The 21,118-nt window shown below is 43.3% G+C and overlaps 1 protein-coding gene across 1 annotated transcript; it reads left to right on the forward strand.

Moving 5' to 3' along the window:
* Positions 1 to 3,511: 3,511 nt before the first annotated feature.
* On the forward strand, positions 3,512 to 17,517 carry LOC130683218 (protein mab-21-like 3). The gene is made up of 6 exons (XM_057499468.1): positions 3,512 to 3,544; positions 4,107 to 4,286; positions 6,882 to 7,158; positions 10,176 to 10,369; positions 14,692 to 14,857; positions 15,004 to 17,517. Exons 1-6 carry the CDS (start codon positions 3,512 to 3,514, stop codon positions 15,189 to 15,191), a joined length of 1,038 nt encoding a protein of 345 aa, XP_057355451.1. The 3' UTR covers positions 15,192 to 17,517.
* The last annotated feature ends 3,601 nt before the right edge of the window (positions 17,518 to 21,118 follow it).

Below are 21,118 nucleotides of genomic sequence, written 5' to 3' on the forward strand. Positions count from 1 at the left end.
GAGTTATGTGGGACCCAGCCTGGGAAATGCCCAGCACAAGCCCTTTCTACGGCTGCTGAACAGGACTGGGTCCTGCATAAGAACGCACTGCAGGAGTGCAGCCAGAGACTCAGGGAGGATGGGAGTGCCCACCACGTAACGGGAAGGATGCTCCCACTCCACTGAGCAGCTCAGGCACTGGAGGTCAGGCCTGTCCAGGGCAGGGCTCTCCCATCATAGCCCTGGCTAAGCCCTGCTTCACTGTCAGGCCCCTGCTGTGTTGCTCTTGTGTGCCTGTGGGATGCTGTGACAGTCAGTGATGCCCAGATAAATGGAGACTTTGCACTTGCTATTTAGTGATCCTTGTCTCCAAATGGAGGGCATGGTTAGGTTCAGGAAGAGGGTAATGGCATGTATTATTTCTGGAGCTTCTACTTGGGGATGTGGGACAGTGGGACAAAGAGCTGGAGAACTTTGGTGTTAGGTCTAGTCATCCTGGTAACGACCGGTGTGACATTAGGATAACCACCTTGTCACTCTGGCTTTCTGTAAAGGTACACCAGGCAAAATGACTTCCGAAGTCTCTTCCAATTCGAAGACCGAGTCTAAATTGCAGCAGAAGTGATGAATGAAGAAAATCAAACCAGAATATGTGGCTATAGGCCCAGAAAGTACTCCCTTATTCAGTCACCTTCAGAAATAAAAACAGGTAATAAAGATTATAATGAGTAAGAGATTATAGATATCTTCTAAGGAGTGTGTGAACTTGTCCTACCCAGTAAGAAAATTCCACCATCAAATAAGGGCTTAATTTGTAGAAGAGATTCATAATGGAAAACCTATACCAATAGGCCCCTCACCGTGTGTAAGGGCATACACACACATGCGCACACTTTCTCTCTCTCTTTCAAGCTTTTGTCAGTTAAAAATTATTTGAAGGTGTCAGTATTACGAATCTTCCATTAGTTTATTTACTTGGGAAATGAAAAATAACACGTATGTACACTCATCATTATGTTAACTAACATTCAAGTTCTATGGAGTCACATCAGTGGACTTGGAGAATTTGGGATATGTTAGCCTTAGTCCCCAACACATTCTGAGACTGTTACTATGTATCTGAGAATACTATTTCCCAACCACCCTGACGGCAATGTCCTTTCCAGTTAGCCTTTGTGTTACTTTTTCCCACTATTCCTGATCAGACTTCTAGTCCCTGAACTTGTCCAATGTGACTTTGTCAGTCTCCACCCAGGCTGGAAAACATAGCCTGCCACTGAAACCTTCCCTTGCTCTTTTATCCTCTGTATCTTGCCCAGAAAACTCCAGTCTTAGTGCTCCCACTGTTAGCTTTGGAGGGCTGAGAGGTGCTGGAGATCCTCTGGTGTCTGAGCTCACTGGTATCCCACAGCCTCACGGACCTGCCCACAGACGAGCCCTGGCACTACCAGGCAGCCTTTACACATGTTCCTAGCCTGCACCTCGTTCTTTAGAGAAACTGTTTCCAAAGTCCATCACCTGAAGTCCTTTACCTTCTATCCCTCCATCTCTCTCAGCACGTTGCTGTATCTCCTACTCTATAAAGAAAATAGATGTCACACAGAAAATCTGATTCCTACCAATCCCCACCCTTTTATCTGTATTCACACCCACCTTTCTTTGCTTCTGATACCCCAAACTGAATTCCTCACCAGGATCCTGGATTTGCACACCTCTTTCTGGCTGGGAAATCCTTGCTCAATGGTTTTGTTCTCCACTTGCCTCTTCCTCCTTCACTGGCTGTTTTCTCTCAGCATTTGAACGTGTTCAAACCTGTGTGTCATTCTGAAAAAACCTGTTGCTGTCCTTGTTTTTTTTTTTCCTTCTCTAGCCAAACTTCCTGGAGGAGTTGCTCGCCTGTCTTCACTAGCTCATCTCCCATTCAGTCTTAACCTACTGCAATCTGGCTTAATGCTCATCACTTCCCTGAACACATCAATCCTGTTCTAGCTGCCAAACTGTGGACATTTTTCAGGCCTTATCTCACTCAATTGCTTACTGTTAACCTTGTTCTCAAAATTCTTTTTCCTTGATTTTCAAGGCTTCTCTGTTTATTCTTCCACCTTACCATCCTCGTCCAGGGCAGTCTCTGCTCCCACAATTCAGGGACAATTACAGTTCTCGCCTTGTTAGTTAGCATGCTAGTTAGCTGCCATTTCCTCGTTCCAGAACAACCTTCATGCGTTTCTCTTCCTAGCTCACTCCAAATAATCTTTCCACATACAACTGTGATACATTACGCCTCCACAAAGGGCATATTCCCTACAACCTCCAGACGAGATGACATCTCCCTTTTTCTGAGAGCATATAGCATCCTGTGCAAACTTCTAGAGTGCTGTGATTTTACTTTCCAGTTTGTCTTGCTTTGTCCTTTCATCTGTAAACTTGACAACATGTGTGCATAGAGCTGGGCATGAAGTGGATGTTCCACAGAAATTGGTTGAATGGTGTTGAATCACAGCACATAGGAGAAGTCCTACACTGGTGAGGACACTTAATCATAGGCCTCAAAAAGCTATTTTCTTTCCTTTTGGCCTGGTAAGTGATGTGGCCTCTCTGTGACCACCTTCTCTCTTCCACTTCCACACTTCGGAGGATGCAGCATCTTGATAGTTTACAAAATGCTCAAGACACATACTCTTGGTCCTTTCTCCTGCAATGAATATAGTGGGATGGACATTTTGGGGGTGGGGGGAGATGGCCACGGTTGACAAGAAGATGATATTTAAAGCTAGTATAACATGACATCTTATTTAAGATCAGACAAGACACATGGATTTTGAAAATTCAATTAAATCTTCATCCTATTTCCAATGAGATTGCAAGCTCGTTGAGAACAAGGGCCTCTTAGATTTCTTGTTACTCCTAGGCACCTGGAGTGTAGTAGATGTTCAAAGACAGTCCTTGTGCAGGGATATATACATATAAAACAGGTCTCAGGCTGCAGATGAGGCCAACTGCCCCATTGTACCCAGAGATACTCTCCACTTTCCTGTCATAGCCCCCATACTTATATTCTGTACTTATGTCTGTGTTCCCCACCACTGTGAGTACAGGGTTATCTGTGTTACTTATTTCTGTGCCCCATAATGTAAAGAGTGCCAGGTACATGGCACGTGCTAAATACATGGCTGTTGATGAACTGACTTTATATGTGACATTAAATATGTGAGTAAATAGATGCTTATGCACATTTGAGCTCTATGTCCACATGTAGATGGCTTGTTGGTTGGTAGGAGATATGAAGTCTCAGGTGACTGGACTGTTTGATGACTTAATGTAGGAAACAGAAATCTCTCTGACTTGGGCTTTTTTTCTTGATCAGTTTACAGGTGTCTTCAAGTACTCTAGAATATATAGAAAGAACCATTATGTAAAACGCAAGGGGAATATAAAGATTCACAGGTGGATGTTGCATTTAGATGTATCAAATACTGCTTCTTACCAGTTCCCGGCCGGGCTCAGCAGCAGCTCTCTGAGGGAGAATCTTGTAATGGCACCAGCTCGCAGCTGCCTCCTGAGCAACGTAACAAAGAGCCTCTCCATTTCAGAAAACCTTGCAGACTCTTCCCACTTCTTCATGTGGATTTTTCTGACTCTTCTGGAGTTTACTGAAAGTTCCTTTGTGTTTCCCACAAACACCTATCCCCCTAAACCTTAAATATCCTTTAAGGTCTGTATTTTTTGGTGTTCTATTTCATATGGGTATTCTCCGGTTCTTTGAGCTTTGCTGTGCAAATCAGAAGAAACAAATGCATACCTTTTCCTATCGGTCTAGTAGCGAAAGGAGAGGGTGAGTATGGAGGAGAAGGAAACCATCACTGACCGACAACATAAGCAGGAAAAAAATCTGTTGAATGTTTTCATGCCTTAAACTTCTAATAGTCAACAACCTGGACAGCAGGTATTATTATCCCATTTCATAGACTCACCAAAGTTCAGAAAACCCTGGAGCCTCCTTTCTGACCCTTGAGCCTCACCAAGCATATATCTGCTTCAGAATTTGCTTTCCCAAGTGGTCTTCAGGGCCCACTCAAATGTCACCTCCTTATGGAGGACTTCCATGACCACACAACCTAAAATAGTAGCCTGGAAATAACCACCTTTGCGAGTCTCTTCACACTCAGGTTGACTTGCAGCGCCAGTGGATTTCCCAGATTGTGGAAGAGGTGCAGAAGGTTGTCCACCACCTGACCACAGAAATCAGCCGCCAAGACATACGATTTCAAGCCGTCCCTTACTCTGACACATACAGTGAGAACATTAAGGTGAGCAGGTCTCACTTGCTCTGAGTTGCCCACCCACAGAGCCAGGAAGTCTGGGCAGGCAAGTCTCAGTATTTGACAGACACACACAGCACTGAGACTACTAACCATACCTCATGTTTCTGCAGGAACCCTAAGAATTTACCATTCACATCTCATTCCACAGATGTCTCACCGTGGCCCCCACATTCCTCCTTTACAGATGATAAAAATAGAGGTTTATAGAAGCCAAGTGATTTAATCATGTTATAATAGGCACTAAAGCCAGAACTCCACCCGGGGTTTCTGACTCCAAAGCACGTGCCACCATAATGATTAAAATGAGTTCAGCACATACTCATTTATTAAGCACCTACTCTGTTGAGTAGGGCACTTTATAGGCTGGGGACTAGGTAAGAGGGAACTCAGGACATTGGTGAGAAAGTCTGTTGGTTGCAGGTGGAAGAAGGGAGAAAGTAGAAGGGGTGGCCCTTAGAAACTTCAGTAGCTGTGCCACCCCTGTCCCTGCAGTGACATCCCACAGCACCATAAGCTACCAGGACCCATATGTGACAGTCACCATGCATGCAACACTGTTCTCACAGAAATGAGCTCAAACTTACAAACTACCTTGTGGAACAGACATTATGACTTGATCTCGTTCAGAGATTGGAGAGGTGAAGCTCTGAGTCACTCTGAATTCCCATGCTCCTTTATCTTGATTTTTCTTATGGCACATAAGAACCCTTTCCCTTGTATTAAACTTACACATATTCATGCCCTGTCTCTTCCACAAGACTGTAAGTTCCTTGATTGTAAGGATCGTGCTTACTGATTGGTCTTTTCCTAGCACCCAGCATGGTGTATGGCCCACTCAGCTTCTGTGAATGATTGAATGAATGAATGAGCAAAAGAGTACCTGAATAAAAGACCATCACTGGTACAGCTCATTTCAAGGTTGGTGGGCACAAGGACCACCACAAGTTCTGGGACATAGTCAGATCTTAGAAAATTTACCCTGGGATAAAAGTTATAAAATGAGATTGTATCCTGGAGTGTCAGAACATCATCTGCCCACGTCTACCACCCTGCCAATCCAAATTAGACAAATGTAGAACAGTGACTAGGAACAGAAACATAGCAACACTTTTCCTAGAACTATATCCTAGGAAATTTCCTTCTGTGGTCTCACTCAGAATTTATAGCTTAAAATATATCTTACATTTATATATATCCTGTTCTGCACATTAAATTTTGAAAGTAATTACAGTGAGGCATATAAAAATGGCTTTTGTTTTACCTTGGACCAAATTCAATATGTATTTATTAAGCACCATTTACATGACTAGTAACATTATAGCTGTGCTCTTGAATTCACAGGCATGTGGGTTCAAATAACATATAGATTTTAAATGCCATAGTTTGGAGTTTTTTACCCACTCTCTTTTAATCTCATCACCTTTCTGTGGACACTAGAAGCCTTGTGGACCCATCCCCTATAGCATCAAACTATTGTTCTCTGAGAATGAGGCAGAATCAGTGTTGCTGATTTTTGTGTTCAACCCTGAACTGGTCGATGACTAGGCTCTGGGCAAAGGTTAACCAAAGTTTAACCAAATACCACTGTCAGAACTTCCCATGGTAAGGAGGCAGCTCCTCCAGTGCATGGCTGATTGATGGGGAAAGGCACAGAGTGGAGAAGGCTGCCACGTGATGTGGTCAAAGGTCACGTGCCCTTTGGTGGTGCTATACTGTTGACCCGTTTCTTCTACCCCTTGGACTATTGGCCTGAACTGGTTCCTATAGAAACAGAGTAGATAAACTCTGATTGTTTGCTTTTCTCCATAAACTTAGTTATCTGAGTAGCTCACATTGTCTCAATAAACAGGCTTTCACTGCACCTGTAATTTTGTTAAGTGTTAGTCATTAATACTGGCCATGGGTCACCAGTACAGTCAAAAAGAAAGGGAGGCATTTTACAGAATGCTTTTACCTCCTCTCCCATTCCTTTCCGCCCTCTATTTACACCAGCTCTTTCACCCTCCAGGTCATTCTTTCTTGACTGAGAGCCAGCCCTGGGTAGAAAAACAACTGTTCAACAAGCCATCAGAAGGCCCAAGCTCAAGTTCTGGCTACAACACTTACTGGCTCTGTGTCCTTGAGATCTCAGAGTCCCTCTGATTCTCAGGTTCCTCATCTGGGAATCATTAACAAAGCCACCTCATTGTGTAACTGTGAAGATTAAACAGCTAATGCATGAGAATTGCAGTGCTTACAATGTGGAACCCAGTCAATGCTAATTCCTTTCCCAGATTTTCCTTCTCCCCCCTGAACTTTAGGTGCCCTCTAGAGTTCCAGGTTAGGTGCAGTCGGTTTCCTTGCAGAGTCATGAAACAAGGACTCGGTGAGTTACCTGACCTGCCTGATATTTCAGTGGGTTAGTGGCAGGGCAAAGACGGAATCCTCTGGCAACAGCAAGTGCAATTCTCTGTTTGCCTCACATTGCTGAGGGTCAGTGGTTAACTGGGCTGCCCTGTTCAGCAGGTCAGCTTCCCGAGGATTTCTGTGGCCTCCCAAATCTAGGACCCACACTCATTCTCTCTCCTTTCCTGACTCCAGGTTTTGGCCCCCAGCCAGTTCCTCATCACAGTCCCAGTGAAAGGTCTGGCCCGGGAGTGGCGCTGGCGGCACTACACCCTGCAGGGTGCCAGGCTCTCCTACCCCCTGAGGGACCCCAAGGGCCTGCAGCAGTGGCTGCAGGTGGAGCAGTTTATGAGGAGCCTATGGCAGTGGCACCAGGCAGACGTGAACATCAAGGGGGATATTGTGCCCACTAAGGTCCTCCACGTGTTCCAGAAGCTGGTTGATGATGTGATTGGAATCTGTCACCTCTCGGGTGAGCTGATCAGGAAAAGTCCAAGGGCAATGTCTGGCATTTCCCCTTTTGCTCCATGTGGGTGTTATCTGAAGCTCACACCTGTGAATGGAGATAATCATGTGCTCTTTACATATGTTCAGCCCTCATAATATGAACCAGTTGTTTTTTCTGCTGTGACACATAGAAGAATGGAATTCAAACTCACAACATGCTCCCCTGGATTTAAATCGATTTCTGCTGCGGCACAGATAGCACAGGCTTCGGTCTATGCACTCTTTCCAGGAAGCCAGCTTAGAAACTTGGGTATTCTTTTTACAAAGCAAGTTCCTCACAAACCTCAGAGTTTTGTTAATGGCACATCTCTACAACACCCTCCAACCGACTACAGCACCCCAGTGTGTCAGGTTTGGAAACCACCGATTTTGTACCAAAACAGAAAACCCAGAAGCTATAAAGAACTTGGTTAGGTTTATAGCCCCCCAGTTTTTTAGCTACAGTATAATGTGGCATATGTGTCCCCCCTCACCCCATTTTGTTCACATAGAGTTAAAAGATGAATTTCAAACTGAGGAAAGAAAGGACTAATTACCTTAACTGTAAAAGAGTATAAGCCAAGAGGAAAAAGTATGAGCAGACCAATAGAAATAATGACAAAAAAAAAAGACTCAGAAAAATAATATGAACAGCTAGTAAAAATAAAAAAATTGTGCCATCTAACATATTTCAAGAAATGTACGTTAAAATACTGAACAGGTTGAGATGAAGGAGTGTGAATCATGCTCAGTGTACAGTGGTGAGTGTGTGAAACGTGCTTTCATGCCTTGCCCTTGGAAGTGTAAATTGGTGCCTACTTTTTAAAGGGCAATTAGTCCATTTTTATTTTTATAGTATGCTTACTTGGCAATTCAACAATTCCAGTACTAGAAATATATTCATATGCATACAGAAAGAAACATGCCCAAGGATATCCACTGCCATAGGCTTTGTAATAGTAAGTAACTAGAAATAATCTAGATGGCTAACAAAAGACAATTAAATAAATCATGCTACTTCTGCCTAGTGGACTACTATGCAGCCTTTAAAAGAATGAAATATATGTACACACACAGTTATGAAAACTCCCAGGCTAGACAATTAAGTAAAAATCCAAATGCTCAATAATATGTGATTTATTTGTATAGAAAGAAAAGGCCTTAGATGTACATTTACTTGCCTAAAACAGAATAGTTCTGAAAGGTTCCATGATGGAAATAGCTCACATTCAGTGGATTTTACTATATATAGATGCTTTCATAGACTATTTAACACTTAAAACAACACTGTAGCGTAAGAATTATCTTCTACCTGTTTTTACAAGTGAGAAAACTGAAATTTAGAGATTAAGTAACATGCTGATGTCACACATCAAGTACGCAGAGTGAGCCGGCAGCGAGGGGCAGAGGCGGGGGGTGTGGGCCAGGAAGGCTGGTTCCGGCAGGGGCCCTTGTCTTCACTTCGCAACACTGTTAATAGTGAAAGTGCAAATAAGAGATTCAAACCCGGCCAGGTGGATGAGGTGCTGCCAGTAAATAATACTGAAGTGCCAGATGTCATCAGGCAGTTCTGATGAGACTGGACAGTAAGCTCTTCACCACACCCCAGCCGAAGAGAGGAAGGTCTTCCTTTTGACCCGGGTAACACAATGAATGAATGAGCTTCCATTTTCATTTTCGTCTCCAAGCGAGGAAAAGCAAAATAATAGATTCTGTCTCCTCATACTTTTCTGTAATGAAGGCAAACAAACAAACTACTCTATCTTCTGAATGAAGGTAGAACAGATTAGAAATGAATTCTAGTATATGAGCTGGAAAACTTTACCAGATGCATTTATTTTCTCTCTCTCCCTCTCTTTGGCTGGGAAAGGCAGCAGGGGCTTCTTTCCAAGCACTCAACCCTTTAAGTCAGTGGCTATGACACACTTTGAAGTACTTTATGATCGCAAGGGCTTGTGATGATAAATACATGAGGCTTAATGGGTGGCAGAAACAAATGCCATCTGTGACACTGTGACACAGATACAAGACAGGTTAAGCCAAACTCCACTGAAGGTAGATAAGTAAATAAGGGCTGTCCTAAACAAGGCTTGGACTTCCTTTACAGTAGCCAATGCCATACCTTTTCTTTGTCTCCTGTGTCTCCTTTGAGTTAAGACTTCTGAAAATCATCCATCGCCTTAAAAGGCATCACCAAAGCGTTGGGGCTGGGGAGAAGGAAAAAAGAAAAGCTCACCAACCGTGAGATGTTCCAGCAGCACTTCTATCAATGTGGACTTAGCTAATGGTCTAAGTTTTGACATACACACTCCACCCTCGGCGTGCTGCTGACACTGAGCACTGCCCAGCCCATTGCAAAGAACTAGTCCGACCCACTGCTCCCCAGTTCCTTCTTTGAATGCTCATACTGAGCCGAGCTTTCTCCTCAATCCCCACCTCCTGGTCCGAGAAAGCCCAGTGGCCGCCATGTCTGAAGCGCTGGCCTTCTCCAGAAAGAGTGGAGTGCATCAAGGTATGCGTGGGCAGGCCCCAGCTCAACAGAGCAGAGATGCTCACAGCTTAACCAGCTGGGGCATCACTGACTGCCAACTGGCAATGGAAGGAAAACAGCTTTCCCTAGATCAGTGGTTCTCAAAGTGCAGGCCCCAGAACCTGCAGCAGCTCCTGACAGCCTATTAGAAATGCAGGTTCCTGGGTCCTACTCTGGACCTACTGAATGAAACGGAGTGGGCAGGGCCCAGAAATCTGAGTATTAAAAGCTCTCCAGGTGATGCTGGTTGGGCTCAATTTGGAGAACCAGTGCCCGAGGGAAAGCAGACACATCCTCTCCAAGTATGTGTGCAAGTGCAAGGTGGCTTGCCCTGAGGCGCCCTCCATGTCCCCTGTGAGATGGACTGCGTTCCCGGTGGTGGGTGCCCCAGACTAGTGGACTGCTTTGGAGGTGGCTTTCTACTCTAGCAAGCATCGTCCTTCTCGTCTCCCCGCTGTCTTCCTCTGCTTCAGTCGTTCGGGTTTGCCTTGCTGGCTGTTACAGTTACCACTGGCAGCTGAGCTTCCTGCGGGCCGAGCAGGTGCTGCTGGAGCAGCTGGATGAGGACGGGGGCTGCCGCAGGAGATGTTTTCAGGCCATGAGGCAGATGAAGGAGGATGTCTGGTGTCCAGGGAAGAGGCCTGTTATCACATCCCACCATCTGCAGGTGAGTGTGCAGGCTGCGGGCCCTCCAAGGAGGCTGGGGTTCAGGGTCCCCTCTGTAGGACCAGGCCAGAGCCACTCAGAACAGGGGTGTTTGTGATGAGTTCAGGATGGGGTTCTACTATCCTCATTTGCCATCCCACAAATTACCACTCAGTATAGAGATGCATAAGCCCGGACTACAAGTGTATGCACGCCACCCCTGCCTGGGCGAGCAGCCTCCTCCTCTTCCCTTCCCTTCCCTTACCCACTTGCCTTCTTTCTCTTTTTGTTCTTTTCTCATTCCCTCTTTTTTCTTCTTTCTCTACCTCTCTCCCACTGTCTCTTCCATCTGCTTCATTCTGCAAACCAACATGGGTGCCCACTCTGTTCCAGATACCTGCTGAGGTTCAGAGGTGAATTACATACGGTCTCTTCCCTTGAGAATCCTACACTCTGGTGAAATCTCGTGAGTTGCTCAAACCTTGGAGGAATTCATGTTCTCTCTGGTGTTATGACTCAGTCCCCACTGCAGCCCACGTGCAGTCACTCATGCACACACACACTCAGCACAGGGCAAACCAGGAAATGCTCAGATTACCACAGGAATATTGTGGCAAATCTGAGCTTCCAGGCTCCAGATCACAGGGCAAGGATTTCCCCTCGCTCTGCCAGCACCTGTCTCCTTTTGCCCCAAACCCAAATTATACATTCATGAGTGCCTTCACTCAGCAAATGTTTCCTAGGGGCCAGACCTGCCCCTGCCATGTGCGCTACACCTGGAAGTACCAGGTGAACAATCACGTGTTCCTGCTATCATGGAGCTCATGGTCTGGCAGGGGAGACAGACGTTGGTCAAAGGGTCCCACAAGTGCAGTGGGGAGCATCAGGGAGAGCTGCTGCATTCTGTGAGGGCTCAAGGCAGCAGAACCTGACCTGGACTGGGACAGCACTCCTTGCCTTCAATCACATTCCCAACTCTTTCTCAAATTTCCGACGACACATGGTGAACTGGGCATTCACAGGACACCATGTGCAGCACACGGGGGATTTAGATTCTCACAGAAAAGACAGCCCAAGCCTAGCTAATATCTGTCGGGGAGCTTTAGCCCTTCTCTCAGAACTGCTACGCAGGGGTCACAGGTCTCTGGGGCAGCCACCTGTCTGTGTGATGCCTTCCTTGCATGCTCCTACTTGTGCCCCTCTCATTTAGTGGACAAGTATCTTCCAGCTCCATGTTGCTCTTTCAGCTCTGAAGTAAGTTATTTAAAGGCAACTGCTACTGAACACTTACATCTCTCCCAGTGCTTTGTACATAGCAGTTACTCGGTAAATATTTGTTGATCAAAGGAATGAATGAATGAATGACTTCATATCTTATTTAACCTTTTTTCCCACAAAATCCCTAGTCTTTGCTTTGCTTTCTTATCTTCCCTGATAACCTGTCCTCCCTGACCTGTCCAAGAATCAGTTAACATCTCACTTATACATACAGAGGCCTCTCTCCAGAGTTTCAACATTCTCAACATGTCCCCAAGCATCTTCCCCTAAAATCACACACCTGTTCTCCTCAGTCGAGGGCATGAGCTTCCTGCAGATAGTCTAATTCATTCAGTGGATTTAGCTTCTTGCTTGCTTACCTTTCTATAGGCCACACTAGGCAGAGGCAGAGTGAGATACAAATTCCAGTCTGTCTCATAGTAAAGCCCCTTAACCTTAACACACCGACTTCATTGCTTCACAATTAAGATGGATGGAAACAGTGACATTAAGTGGCATGAATATTTTAGGCAAGATTGAAAAGGGCCACCAAGGGCCTCCGAGCCCCTGACTGATCACTGAAATGCATACACCATAAGATTTACTCTTATTCCAGTGGCTTCTCAATCACTTAGAGGATTTTAAGGCAATTTTTTCAATTGAAGTTGCCTATGGGGCACAGTAGAATTGGGCATTCTCAAGAATGGGCATGTATAAAGAGGGTTATTTGTTGAGAAGGGTGGCATGTGCAGAAATAGCACTCCTTGGCTTTCCTCTGGTCCCCAACCCTTGGCCCAAGAGCCGAATGTTCTCACATCTAGACACTGGGATGGCCATGGCTGGTGACTATATGGTGTTAGAACACCAGCACCTTTTTTTTTTTTGAGTGTGCAGGATCCTTGCCAAGGCTCTAGTCTGAGGGAACACAGAAAGGATTGGGTTGCAAAACAGCCTCAGGAAGGATGTGCCTGTCAGGTCCCCTCCCCTTAAGTCTGACACTGTGATGAGGTCTTTCTCTCCTCCCCAAAGCAATTTTCCATGAAGCAAGAGCCTACCCTTGATTGGCTCCTTTATTCCTACAACCACGCAAAGGCACAGAGGCTTGATTATATATAATGGACTTAACTGTTTTGGTTTGCTTAGGGAAATAAAAGCTCAACTACAAGAGGAATTAATACAATTTTTTGTAGGTAGGTTATCTTGACTAGTGCAAAATTACTGCCAACTCACTTAACACAGTAAAATCTAAATGAAAACATATTCAGTAGCTTGCTGTGAACCTAAAACTCCTCTGTTACTTTTTAGTAAAGACTGTTTTAAAAAGAGTCAACAGCTAAACCATAACATTAATTATTTCATTTAGTCAATAAATGTTTGTTGACTTCTCTCATGGGCCAGTTCCTCTGTTGGGTGCTACTAACATTAGAGTGATTATGGGTATAGTCCTCTGCTCTCATGGAGTTTACAGTCTAGTAGGGGATCACATAAATAAACATAAAAATGATCACTGCTGTGATCGTTGCTGCTTATGAGAAGTACACGTTGAAGAGAGTGTTCAGTGGGAGTCATAGAGGAATTCCACCTGATGGATGCGTTTCCTGGGCCAGTGGGGGAGGAAGTGTGCTCCCTGAGAAGGAGTCGGATGTGAAAGGCCCTGTGGTGAAAGAGGGCATGCATGAGGCCGGTGTGGCTGGAGGAGTGCAGGAGGGAACACAGGGCAAGCAAGACAAGGACAGAGACAAAGGTAGGGACCAACCTGTGTAAGCCAACACATGTTTAACCAACAATGGGAAGACAAGAAACACAGATGTGTACTTCAGAACGATCATGTTGGCTGTAGTGTGATGGTGACACAAGAAGAGATGCAGCCTGGTTAGACGGTTGTCACAGAGGTCCAGGGTAGATGGAAGAGAAGGGTGATATTGGAGATGAAAGTAAGTGGGTAGATTTGGGAAATACTCAGGAGAATTGGCAAGACTTGACTACGTGTGAGGCAGGGGGATGACTCCCAGGTTTGTATCTTGCATAACTAGGTGGATAAGCAACTCTGGAGGCAGACCAGGTTGTGGGCAAGGCTGTGAGTTCAGTTGGGACATGTTGACTGAGATAACAGTCAGATTTCCAAGAGATACCGAGTAAGTTCAGGAGAGAAGTCTGGGCTGGAGAAAGAAAATTGCAGAGCACCTGTATTTAGTGGGGATTAGAGCTGCTGTTGTGGAAGAAGACAGTGACAGGAGAAGAGAATCTGGTACTGAGCCTCCAAAACTCCACACTGAGAGGCAGGCAAAGGGAACGATATGCCGAGGAGTAGCCATAGTCCCAGAGAAACCCAGAAAGCATGATACGGCCTGGAAGCCAAGTGAAGAATGACTCAAGATGGAGGGTTTGGGTGGGATAATCAGATTCTTCCAGAAGTCAGGTAAGGCAAAACCTGGAAAAGGCTTGTTGGATTAAGCAACATGGCCAGTGCAACTTAGGGAGAACAACTTTTGAGGACTGATGGCAGAAGAATCTCCATCGGGGAACTGGAGGAGAGGAAATGATGACAAATAATTGAGATGTTTCTTGATTTTCTGGAGAGCTGAGAGTTTGGGCAGGAAGACTGTGGGATTGGGTGAGCAGGAGAGCTTTGAACAGGTTTAAAGCCAGGGAGGAAGAGGGAAGGCAATCACATACAGCTCCCAGAAGGAGAGGTCCAGAGCTCTCCAGAGGGACTCACCCAAGTGGGAGGAGTGGTGAATGCAGAGAGGAAGAGAGAAAGATGTCCATTAGGCAGGACTGTATGGTTTGCAGGCATGAGGGTTTCCATTCTCCCCATAAAGTAGGAGGCAAAGGCATCTGCCATGGATCGCAGATTTAAGGAGAGTGGCGATCATTGGAAATATCAGTGCAGAGAGAATAAACTAGCACAGAGGTGTAGGAGACCGGGCAAGGCTGAGAGTCACCTGAGGTCAAGCATCAGGAGCTCATGGCAGAACCAGCTTGCCCCAGGTGACTCCTTTCTCCCTCCTTCCAAGTCCATGTAAGCTCAATATATTGTCCTCAATGGCCCAGAACAATGTCTGACACCACCTCTTCCTTCCACAGACAGTGCTCTTTTGGACTTGTGAGAAATATCCCCGCTTGAAGGACTGGCAGATCTTCAACAAAGCATTCCTGTGCCTGGTGAGGAAGCTGCACAAATGTGTGAGCCAGCACTTTCTGAAACACTATTTCGTGCGAAAGAGCAACCTCCTCCCATATGCCAACTCAGGTGAGTTGGATGCTGTGGCCCAGAAACTGGCCTCCTTCCTGAAGAACCCCCACATCAGCCTGCCCTGAGGCTCCCCTGCCCAGAACTCTCTTGGACATTTCATTCTGGTTTGACCTGTTCATTCTCTGTGGATTGTTCCTAGGCAGATGCCAGGATCCTGCCTAGGAGAAAAGCAACATGCAGCAGGGGAAATTACATCCACACAGTGATATTTAAGGGAGGAAAACTGTGCTTCAAGATGTCTGAATCAGGCCTCCCTGGAACCAAGCAAGCATCTCTAGCTACCTCTTTTGGGGACGGCTCTCATCAAGCCCCTGCAAGCCATAGATTCTGAACCGATGACAGCTCTGAATTTATTTTCCTTTGCTCAGGCTCTTGATTGTTTGAATGGGAGGTTGGAGACAAGAACCCCTTGAACAAACAGTAAAATGGACAAGGGCTTACCTGATAGGGATGACTCCCAAAACAGATAAATAGACAGGATTATTACAAATTGTAGCAAGTGCTCTGAAGGAACAGAATACTGAAATAGAGCCACAGATCCTTGAAGGCTGAAAATGCAAGCAGCTGAAGGGGAAGGAAAAGGGGCCAAGGGCAGACTTGGAGGGGCTGGCATGAGTCAGATCACTTGGCTTTGTAAAGCTGGTAAGGAATTTGCATTTTATTCTAAAATCAAACGTGTGACATTTGGCCTCTTCTGGAGCAGAAGGGTATCATGATCTGATTTGCATTTTAAGTGCCTGTTCTAGTGGCTGCATAAAAGGGGCTTGGGGATCCACCTAAGAGCATGAAGGCCCTTTTGGGCTCATGCATTTTGAATTTCACTGGGACCTCAGTGCCATACACCCAGTGCAGTATATTAGCCAGGAATTCTAGATTTCTTAGGGAGATCAATAGTTTATTCTGGCACTTACTTATGCTTCTCAACTCAAAGGAATCCTTTATTAGAACATGTTCCCCCAAAACATAACAGTGAAATTCCCAAAAGCATGAACTGATTTTTTTTTTTCAAGAAAAGTCACATTTAAAAATAAAAACAATTACTTTTTCAAAAATACTGTAACCACATGGATGGAGTCCCTGGTCTGTCACATAGGAAATCATCATTTCAAAATGTTGGGAAAAACATCCTTCCAAACATACAGTAAATTTATAATTTTTGAAAACATGAAATGATAAGCAAACCAGTGTTTTGTTAAGTCATCAAGCTTGCATTCAAATTGTCATATTCTTGGATTTTGAGAAAAATCATTTTTAAGAAGGTGGTAGATACATAAGCGTTATTTTTTTTTAATGATGAAACAGCTGAAGCGAGTTTTAAAACAGATGTACAGTCACGGAATGCCAAAAATAGTGAAAGCTGACTGCACCGTTGATTTGAAATGTGTGTATGTATATGAGAGGAGTGAGACTGACACACTCCACAGTCTGATTCCCAGTAAATTCTTCCCACCATTCCCTGTAGAGCTGTGGCTTTCAGGGAAGTGGGGCCACCTGCCAGATGGCCGAGTGTTCCTACTTGCTGGCCAGCAGAGGGCAGTGAGAGACTGCGTGTCAGAAGAGCCAGGGTCTCACCCACACTCCTCAGAGCCCAGCAGGTGTCACCCTCCTCGGACCTTAACTTCAACAGGGAACCAGGGACAGTGGGTTTCAGCTGACGTTAAACTGTTGACTTTTCCTGCCATTTTGGCTAACCATCACAGTCTTTCTGCCTAACGCTCAGATTTAAAAAGGGAGCCCATGAAAGGATAGTTCATCCATTCTATTTCCCGAGACAGATTCCACAGCTCTGAAAAACCTGGTAATGTTGCTCCTTTGTTCTGATTGGCTTTTTGGTTTTTCCTCTTCTCCATTCATCTCCAGTCTTCCAGGCACAGGACTGTTTCATGGTGGGATGGCTGGTGCTCAGCTGCCACCTGGGGTGACTGCATTTGCACCCCAGCTCTGACACTAACTGCAGGCCTGCAGGGTGTTCACCCTCTCTCCATCTCCATTTTCTTGTGGGCATTGTGGTGGGCTGAATTGTGCCCCCACAAAATTCATACTTTGAAGCCCTCACCCCCAGTACCTCAGAATGTGACTGTTTTTGGAGATAGTGCCCTTAAAGAGGTAATTAAGTTAAAATGCAGCCATTAGGGAACTGCCTTCCCTAATCAGATAGACTGATGATGTTCTTAGAAGAGGAAGACACCATGGTCAAGGGTGCAAAGAGAAGAGGCTGTCTGCAAGCCCAGGAGAGAGGCCTCAGCAGAAACCAATACGGTGGGCACCTTGATCTTGGCCTTTCAGCCTCCCAAACTGTAAGAAAATATTTCTCTGTTGTTTAAGCCATGTAGTCTGTGGTATTTTGTTACGGCCTCCCTGGAAAACTTACACAGGCATCATAAGAGCATATATACCTCACCACTTTGGTTAAGGGAATAAATGGAATAATGGATATAAAAACTCTTCACTTACTACCTGCCATGGAGTAACTGTTGAATAAATGTTTGACATTTTAGCCTCCTGCTTCTCATGGCCATTCCTCTGCCTCTGCTATTTCTGATAACTATCCCCATATATAAGTAAAGAAATTTAAAACTGTTACAAGGAGAACATGTATAATATCGTACCATAAACCTAATAAAGCTGTATTTTCCTTTGTCCCTCTTGCTAAAATAGAGGAAGTCTCTCTCCTGATTTCTCCACATGCAATGGACAGATGCTCCCAGCTTCTCAGGGACATCTTTACATTTACTTCCTATAGCGTCTCCCACATCTTCCTGCAACTGTCTCCTGCCTCTCTTCTCCCTTTCACTGTCCAGCTTCCTGAGGTACATGCGTCACCACTGCCTTTGCTCATCATACTTTTATTTAATTGTGAAAGTATCATACATTCAAGGAGTCTAAACGGTTTAAAGAATAATAATGAAATGAACTCGAATATACTCACTAGATAGATTAAAAAACAGTATTTTGCGAGTACTTTAGAATGCTCCTGTGTACCTCTTCTGTTCCCTTTCCCTCCATCCCTGACATAAATGATCATGATCTCAAATTTGATAGTAGTCATTCTGCTTTTCTTTGTAGTTTTGCCATATCCCGTACTTCATTGAACCTAAGCCCCCAGCAATTAGGAGATGCATTATTTCATGTCTAAGAAAGAAAACATCCTGTTCAATGTAATTGCAAGACACCACTGATTATAAGCTACATCCCATTTTTAGAGACATTAAAATGTTAAAAAATGTGTTTTAGAATGAATAAAATATGACTTACATATATCCCACTGTCTTTTTAATGTGCCTGTTTCTGAGCTTTATAATGAATGGAATCGTGCTGTATGGTCTTCTGTGATTTGCTTATGCCCACAGTATGCTTTTGAAACTCTCCCATGTGATTGCAGGTGACAGTGGTATGTTCCTTTTCACTGATGTATAATATTCCACTGTAAGATTATGTCACTTTATGTTTCTGTACTTGAGCATTGGGGTTGTTTCCAGTTTTAGTGATTTGTACTGTTGTCATACATGCCTTCTGATGCAAATCAGTTTTAGTGATTTGCACATTCTTATGCATTACTTCTAATGCACTCAAGTCTTTTAAGGGAATGTACATGAGTGAAATTACAGATTTAAAGAATATTTTAAGAATATATGTATGTTTACATTTACAAGGTCATGTCAACATATTTTCTGAAGTGGTAACATCATCTAAATTCTCCATTTTAGTGAAGGTGAATTTTCAGTGGCTTTCTCCATTATAATGGAGCACATTTTGTGTCTTTTTAAAAAATCCATCCCATTTTTAATGTCATAGAGATACACTCCTATATTGCTGTCTAAAATTGGATAGTTCTGCCTTTCACCAGAGTTAAGAAGTGCTCTCTGTTTTTTTTCTATTCAAATAAAATCGAGATAATCCCATTGTTTGCAAGTTTGGTAAAACATCCAAAAAGCTGACTGGGCCTTGTGTTGTGTTTGTCAGAAGATTTTAAACTATTATTCATTTTCTTCTGGGGATAAAGGTTATTTAGGTTTTCTGTTTCTTCTTGAACAGGTGTTAATTTGTATTTTATCAGAATTTATCCATTTCATCTGTTTTCAAATGTAGCAAAACATTATTCATAATATTTTATTGTTAGCAATTTAAATTCTGATGCATCTTTGCCCATCTTTTTGATAAATCTGTTAGAGACTTATCAAAGAATCGATTGTTTTGTTGATCTTATCTATTGTGTATTTGCTTTCTGTTTCATTAACTTCTGTTTATATCTTTCCCTCTACTTTCTTTAGCTCTATTCTGATGGTTTTTTTTATATAACTTTTTAAGAGCTTAGCTCAGAAATCCTGTTATTTTCTTTTCTAAGTATATAAATTTCCTGTTAATATAATTTTAATGGAATTGCACAGGTTTTGGTATATTGTATTTTCATCTTTGAGTTCTATTTAGTTTTAAATTTCTACCCATTAAATGCTTAGTTCTTAAAAAGTAATATTTTCAAATATACTGTGTTCCCTAGTAATGTTTTTGTTACTGATTTTTAACTAAATTGCACTACAGTCAGAAGAAGTGGTCTGAAAGGCCCTAATCCTTTCCTACTCAGTGAGGTCAGCTTTTTAGCCGAGCACATCTTCATTGTTTCATGTGCATACAAAGAAGGCACGTAAGTTTAGATGCAACATTCAAGAAATGTCAGTTAGATCATACACTGCTCAGATTTCTATATATTACAGATTTCCTTTTGGCTGCATTTTCTGACACTTACTTGGAGAGTTGTTTTAAAATCTCTCATTAGGAGTGTGGATTTTTCAATTTCTTCTTACAATTCTGTCAAAATTTTGCTTTATACGCTCTGAGACTATTATTGTTAGGGACATACAGGTTTAGAATTTGTATATCTTCCCTACTAATTGGAGATTTTAGTGTTATAAGGTGACCTTTAAATTATTGAAACAATTTTTGCCTAAACATTGGTTTTGTCTGATACTAACTAAGGACAACACTTAATTTTGGTTATTAGTTATCTAGTATCTTTCTTCATCCTTTAAGTTTCAAAATGTTTGTATCTTTATGTTGTAGATAACTGTATCTCTTGTAAATGGCTGGTTTTCTAAAAAAAAAAATCCCATCTGACAGTTGAGGTCTTTTGACCATGTCTATTAACATATGAGCAACAGAATTTATTGCCACTCTCTTGTTATTTACTTTCTATTTGACCCATTTTGTAAATCTCTGCCACTCTCTCCGCCTTCTTGCCTTTCCAAATATTGAAGGTATTTTTTTCTTTTTTCATTCCTTTTCCCCCCCTTGACTCGTTTGGAAGGTCCATATGCTACCTCTGTACTTTTAATGGTTACCAAGACTGTTTGTCCATATAAACGAAATTCTATAGATGAAAGTCAAAAGTTAACCAATACCTTTATCTGTCTTCAACAAGGACTCTGGGAAGTTTGGCTCCATCAGCCCCCCCTCCCATGTTCTCTGCATTTGTGCCCCAGGATTTTGGTTTAGCCTGTTTGCTACCCCTCCACACACATACACACATGTACATGAAATGGATTTTTTATTATTAGTTTATAAAATTCTTCCTTATTTACATATTTGCCACTATCTTTTCTCACCACTCTTTCTTGAATCTCGAACTTTCTATCAGGGATCATTTTTCTTTTGCTTGGACTACATGCTCTAGCATTTCATATAGTGAGAGTATGCAAGCGTAAGATCTCTTTTTTTTGTCTGAAATTGCCCTTAGTCACCTACATTCTTCAAAGATAGTTTCTCAAAGTATTTTCTTTTAGATTCACATAGTTTTTCTCAGCAAATTGAAGATGTTTTCCATTGTTGCTATTTACAAGTGAACCATTAGACCATTTACTGTTTCTTCATAGGGTGTCTGCTTTTTCTCTCTAGCTGCCTTTAATGACTTCTTCTTCTTCCTCTGTGTCTGTCTTCTCCCAACCCCTCCCTTCCCTCTCTCCACTCCCTCTCCCCACCCCTGTTCTTTCCCTCAGACATCTGTCTCTCTTTGAATTTGTTAGGCTTCCTGAGTCTGAGGAATTATTTCCAGTGTTTCTGGAAAATTCTCAGCAGTTAATACTATTGCCTCTTCTCCATTCTTTCTATATTCCATTATAGGAGGAAAGCCAATTTAATGTATAGTAGACTCGACTCTACCCTCTGTATCTTTTTACTTAAAATTAACTTGTTATAATCTGAATATTGTTAATCACTCAAAATTGCATTCTTAGTAATTTCTTTGGATCTGTCTTCTAGTTGACA

The sequence above is a fragment of the Manis pentadactyla genome, chromosome 4, assembly GCF_030020395.1.
Source record: "Manis pentadactyla isolate mManPen7 chromosome 4, mManPen7.hap1, whole genome shotgun sequence".
In the NCBI taxonomy this organism is placed as follows: domain Eukaryota; kingdom Metazoa; phylum Chordata; class Mammalia; order Pholidota; family Manidae; genus Manis; species Manis pentadactyla.

Excerpts from the sequence above, each read along its gene's own strand:
- LOC130683218 (XM_057499468.1), top strand. The coding sequence starts at position 3,512 with ATGGCACCAGCTCGCAGCTGCCTCCTGAGCAAC. Across the intron at positions 4,287-6,881 it reads CATACAGTGAGAACATTAAG|GTTTTGGCCCCCAGCCAGTT; the intron begins GTGAGCAGGTCT and ends TCCTGACTCCAG. Across the intron at positions 10,370-14,691 it reads TCACATCCCACCATCTGCAG|ACAGTGCTCTTTTGGACTTG; the intron begins GTGAGTGTGCAG and ends TTCCTTCCACAG.